We start from the raw sequence: 5,602 nt of genomic DNA, 5'->3' as shown, positions 1-5,602 counted from the left end.
ATTGGTCGAAATCCTACTGTTACTGTTACGAAAAAGTGTGTGTGGCCACTGGCCAGCTTAATGAGGGCCGAAATGGCGAAAATCTGGAAGTATCACATCCATATTTTTGAGAAATATCATGTGCTCGATATTTCATATTAAATGTAACTTGCGTTTGAAGGATGTTAAATTTGTCAAAAAGTCTCTAAAAATCGATGCCCAGCAATGCTACAAAGAAATTGCCGCAGTGCAATGTCGAAAACACGCAGTGAGTACCGGGATACTCATACATAGATAGGTGAAGAATTATGCATTGACAGAAGGGTTAAGCAAGAACGAGAATAAGTAATAGATTAATATATCTAAGAACCAACGGAAAATTGATCATATTAGGAAGAAAAGGAATGTATAAGTCAATTATCAAGTAAATATAAAGAAGGAACGAAGGAAGGAAAAGCAGGATAGAAAGGTAAAAGAATGGTGTCGGTAGAATAACAATGAAAAGAATCTTAATTTGATCAATATCTTTTTAGATAATGGTTATCCACTCGTTTTCATATTTTCGTCGATTAGAAATAAATATTAAAACATGCTTCCTACTTCAACGATAACGAAATTGATGGAAACAATTCTACCAAATATGGAACACTAATATGTTCTCCTGGTAAATTAATATTTTAACCCTCCGTCTGTAAACGTGGGTCTACATCGTCCGAGCCAAAATAATATCTGCTCGTAACTGTAAAACTTGCAACTCTACCAGAAATTATTAAATAAACGATGTTTATCAAATGACTATAAAATCATAAACTATACTATGTAGATAAATATTTCATGATTTTTTCAGACTTTAATGCGTTAAGGTAGGGAAAAATAGCGTCGAACGTGACACTCTAAGAATGCAAAAAAAACGTATACAGACGGAGGATTAAAATTGCTTTTTCTAGTAAATTCCGGATGTTTTCTCATCATCACTCATTCCACGTGCGCATTAAAAAAAACCCCGCTGGTGTTGCGGGAATCGGCATTTTCTGTCACAATATTTGTGATCCTTGCGATAATCGATTTTTTATCCACCAGCATTCGAATTTAAAATTATTGTCTTTTTCAATTTTAACTCAAAAGTGTTATATTTTAAATCGAGATCCTCAATTTACAATACAATCTCTTACAGTACAGAATTTAATCATGTACATGATGTAATCTTCCGTTTTTACGTTATTTTAGATTAAAAATATCGACAGTTTATAATAAATTGAACGAATGGAAAGGTAAGTTTTGTGAATACAAAAAAATCGATGGAAAGAAATAGTAAAAGTAGCGATTTATTAAGATACAAAATTACATAATGAAAAAAAATAATTCAAGATTTGATTAGATATAGTCTTATAATATTTTTGTCACGTGACAATTTGAGTAACAAGCCTTCAACTGATGAAATAAACATTTGTATCTGCAGTGCGTATTTCTTGAATCTATTATACATGCCTACCGTACATAAATACACGATTTAAAGAAAAAATCAGCCATCACTTTATAGAATTACCCAAATTAATTCGGATAGATGGTCGGTGGACGCTTTTCGATCCAACTCTTGATGGCTGGTAATTCCTCAACCTTCTTTTGGAGTTGTTTCAGATTCTCATACTTCTCGACGATGTCCTCTTTCATAATATGGTTCAAGTTCTCCAAAAGAGCGACGAAAGTGAGATCGGCCCACGTCAGAGTACCACCGACAAAGTAACCGCCATTCTTCTTCACCTGAGCGTCCAAACGCTCCAAATAATACGGCACCGTCTCTTTGGCAGCTTTAAGTTTCTCTTCTTTAGCCTGTTCGTTACTCTCATAGCGAAAACGAGCGATATCTAATGCAAGCAAAAGAATGATAAGATAAATAAGATAATGACATTCGGTCATTTCAGTAGATCGAATTTATAACGCGAAAGTAGAAAATCCTACCCTGTATATATATATCATTATTTCGGAATAAATCTGTTCGCATTATCAAAATGTGAACCTATATTAATGTTGTGATTAAAATCTATTTTAAAAGTAAATCTCCGCTCGTGGTAAATAAATAAGTAATCGGAAAAATGTAGTGTAAGCAGAATATTATCTACTTACTAGCACGTAAATCGTATATGTTGTCGACAGTCGCATCAATTTCCAGAGACTCCCAATCGTTCTTGCCGGCAAGACCACTTTGCTTCGCCAAGTAACGGCCAATAGCTACGGACTGATTGATCTTCTTTCCGTCTACTTCAAGCACGGGTAGTTTGCCGAATGGCATAGCTGAAAATAGTATATTGTGCACCAAGAGGCGAAAGTAGCGTTTTTCAGACGAGTGTGAAGTTTGCCTTCAGCTCGGGCGGCAAATCACACGAGTCTGAAAAAGCTTTCGCCCCGAGGTGCACACGATATTTTTCACAATACCTTTACGGAAAGTTCGACTTCCATGCCTAGAGAGAGGCGAGAGTGGTCAATTTCAAGCCAGGGCTTACTTTCCTCCCTAGGGCGGAAAGTGGTTACTCTCCGCCCTAGGGCGGAAAGTGATTACTTTCCGCCCGCTAAACAGGGAGGAAAGTGGTTACTTTCCGCCCGCTATGCCGCCCTGGCGTGAAATTGGCCGCTTTCGCCCCTCTGTACAGGCATGGAAAGTCGAACTTTCCGTGGAGGTGTTGTGAAAATGATATTAAAAAATACAAGATGCTGTTAAAATTGAATAAGATTTATAGAAAAATCATTTAGATTATTATTAATTCAAATCTACAAAAATTAGAATTTATATACCTATAGCAATAATACATTATCATACATTAAAGAATTTTGACGATTAATAATTACACAATTAAAGATAAGTGCAATTACATTTTTAAGTCTGAATTTGATAATACAAATCTTAATTTTCATTTCTATGACAAATTTTTTTCTGCTATATAATTTATAAAAAAGCTCTGCAACCTTTATAGGTTTATGTTTTGAAGGAAAGATCTTTTGTCCCTCAAATTTTATGATATTTCGATAATTGATTGGCTAACTTGAACGACACGAAATTGATTTCCTTACATCAACAAGGAAATCTATTTACAATTAAACCATGCAATGAAACGACAGTACGTTTTTCGTTAAGTGAGAATACAACGCATTACATTTATATAACCATATCAATTTTCCTGTACAGAACATTGCAATACGTATATACGTAGTAAGAAATGGAAGGTTCTATTCGAGAGAGATAACACTTATTTCCAGTTCTGTCGTTTACAAGAAAGCTAAATGAAAAAATGAATGTCTTATTATGTATAAAATGTAGCATAAAAATAATCCCTACATCAAAATAATTTGTCTAGTAGAAATAAAGAAGCATGTGACAACGATTCAGGGCCGGTCTCACAGTCTCCGATTAACGTGATTCTCCGATTAAACTCACTCTGCATCTCTTTCTAACTATCCCCCTAGAAAGAGACGAAGAGTGAGTTTAATCGGAGAATCATGTTAATCGGAGACTGTGAGACCGGCCCTCAATCGGCGCTCCAGAAGATAATGTAAAAACTATATTTTTGCCACGTCAACTGTACGTTAATCAGATTTCAGGAATGATCGAGCTCTATTAGTTCGCGGCAGGTGATCGCTAACAGCGACATGTGTTATTAATGTTAATCAGTTGTACATACTCGGCTTAATTTTTGGCCAATCGTTCAAGTCGATACGTTCATCCACAAAGTCGATGCCAGCATAACTGAATAGGAATCGAATTGGCTCGCCCAATGCTGTGATGGGAAAATAAATCAGCTTGTAGGAAGGCATGTTGCTGAAAGAAAAGCACTTGTTAATTATTTTTGTCTTTATCGTCATTATTATGCTAGGATCATGAGGATATCTCAACGGTAGATAATATGCTCAAATATTTTTCGATCTCTTTAAACTAGTTTTAGTTACTGAGATGAGCTTTCAGCTTTAAATTTATATTTCATCGATATTTAATTCTAGACTTTCTTAAATATACGTGAATCAAAATTTAAACCAGACTTTAAAACCAATTTTGATCGGTATTATTTTTGATCATTTAATTTAAAATTGAAGTTGGATTTGGATTAAAATTGTCATCAATTTTAAACAGTTCGATAAAAATCCGAGTATAGTTATAAAAAGCCACTGATTACATAAAAACCATTTATTTAAAAAAATTGTTATATGCTAAACACAGCAAACTCTTAATCTGTAATAGTATAAGTTATCTTACGCAATCATATTTTCTTATCTTACAAGTCACATTTTCTTATCTTTCTTATCAAACTAAATACATGATCGGAAATATTGCACATATAAACATTCTAATTCTTACAACCTTTTCTGCTTTTTTTGCAACTTTTAAAATAGATTGTACATAATGATGTAAATCTGGAAATGTAGAACTTCGACTAAAATGACAAAGGTCAATAAAGGAACAATAACGTTGCTTGTTTATTGGCCTTTTTCATTTTAGTATTTGATGCATACGAGTGTGATTATATTTATTTATTTACATAAAATTTCTATTTAATATATTCTGCATAAGAAAAAGAAAAATATGTTTAATTGGCATGACATTACAGTTCTCGGAATTTTTATACAATGTTATTTTTATTAATTATATAATTTATTATGCCTTATAAAATATACAATTTCGATATTGATGAGTACATTATTGAGTACCTTTCCGAATCATACTTTTTGCTGTAACGCGATACTCTTTGAATGCGGCAATTATACTAAATTATTCTCCGAATCAATTTTGTCATTTTTAATGCTTCATCATGATAAATCTAACTAATTAATTTGCCTCTACAAGCGTCACTAATCTGCCGGCCACTCTAATTATAGTCGGGCGGTAACCACGAAACTCTCTTGAGGTATTTGATGTATAATAATAGGGGTATTCAAATAAGTTAGAGTTTAACGGTTTGACAGGTTATGTCGGGTTAAAGTCGGGTAAAAAGTTAATTTTTACACTTTTAACCCAAAGATTAATGTGATAGGTTAATGAGTTACTTGTGTATTTTGCATAACCTTAAAGAGTAGCGCGCCCAAAGTTAATTAATTAACTTTTTACTCGACTTTAACCCGACATAATCTGTCAAACCGTTAAACTTTAACTTATTTGAATACCCCTAATATTAAAATATCTATAACCTTGAATTAGTTTGAACAATATAAGTGGGTAAGTTCTACGTACAATTTGAAGAATTCTACACAGACGGGAAAGGTGTCAACGGTAATACGCTATTACAGTCACCAACCGGCAGATCTTGCGGCGAACTGAATTCCTCTTTTATTCACCTTCCTATCAAGAGATATCCCTACTTGTCGTTGTGACGACGTGACTCACTTTCGATCTCTAGAAGAAACTCACTAGAGATATAAGTAAGCCGAAATCATCCCTAAATTAAACACAATTTAAAAAAAAATATATATATATATATATATATATATATATATATATATATATATCAGCATCGGAAAAATGTTCCAGTTTTTCCAACGTATCTTAAGCACCCTTTAAACGTTTTTCAAGATTCTCCTTGACGGTTCCTAGTGTTATCTAAAACTATTCGTCATTAAAGAACTCGTATCTCGAATAGCG

General features: G+C 33.5%; 1 protein-coding gene across 1 annotated transcript; it reads right to left on the bottom strand.

The window, feature by feature from the left end:
• Positions 1 to 1,284: 1,284 nt before the first annotated feature.
• On the bottom strand, positions 1,285 to 5,303 carry LOC112453810 (glutathione S-transferase-like). Its single transcript, XM_025014769.1, has 4 exons — positions 5,195 to 5,303; positions 3,654 to 3,790; positions 2,104 to 2,271; positions 1,285 to 1,844 (listed from the first exon to the last, which is right to left on the bottom strand). Exons 2-4 carry the CDS (start codon positions 3,784 to 3,786, stop codon positions 1,531 to 1,533), a joined length of 615 nt encoding a protein of 204 aa, XP_024870537.1. The 5' UTR covers positions 3,787 to 3,790; positions 5,195 to 5,303; the 3' UTR covers positions 1,285 to 1,530.
• Positions 5,304 to 5,602: the final 299 nt, after the last annotated feature.

This window comes from Temnothorax curvispinosus, unplaced genomic scaffold (assembly GCF_003070985.1).
Source record: "Temnothorax curvispinosus isolate PA1 unplaced genomic scaffold, ASM307098v1 QBEX01004701.1, whole genome shotgun sequence".
Classification (NCBI taxonomy): Eukaryota; Metazoa; Arthropoda; class Insecta; order Hymenoptera; family Formicidae; genus Temnothorax; species Temnothorax curvispinosus.
Note: the sequence above shows the minus strand (reverse complement) of the source record. Positions and strands in the feature narration are given on the sequence as shown.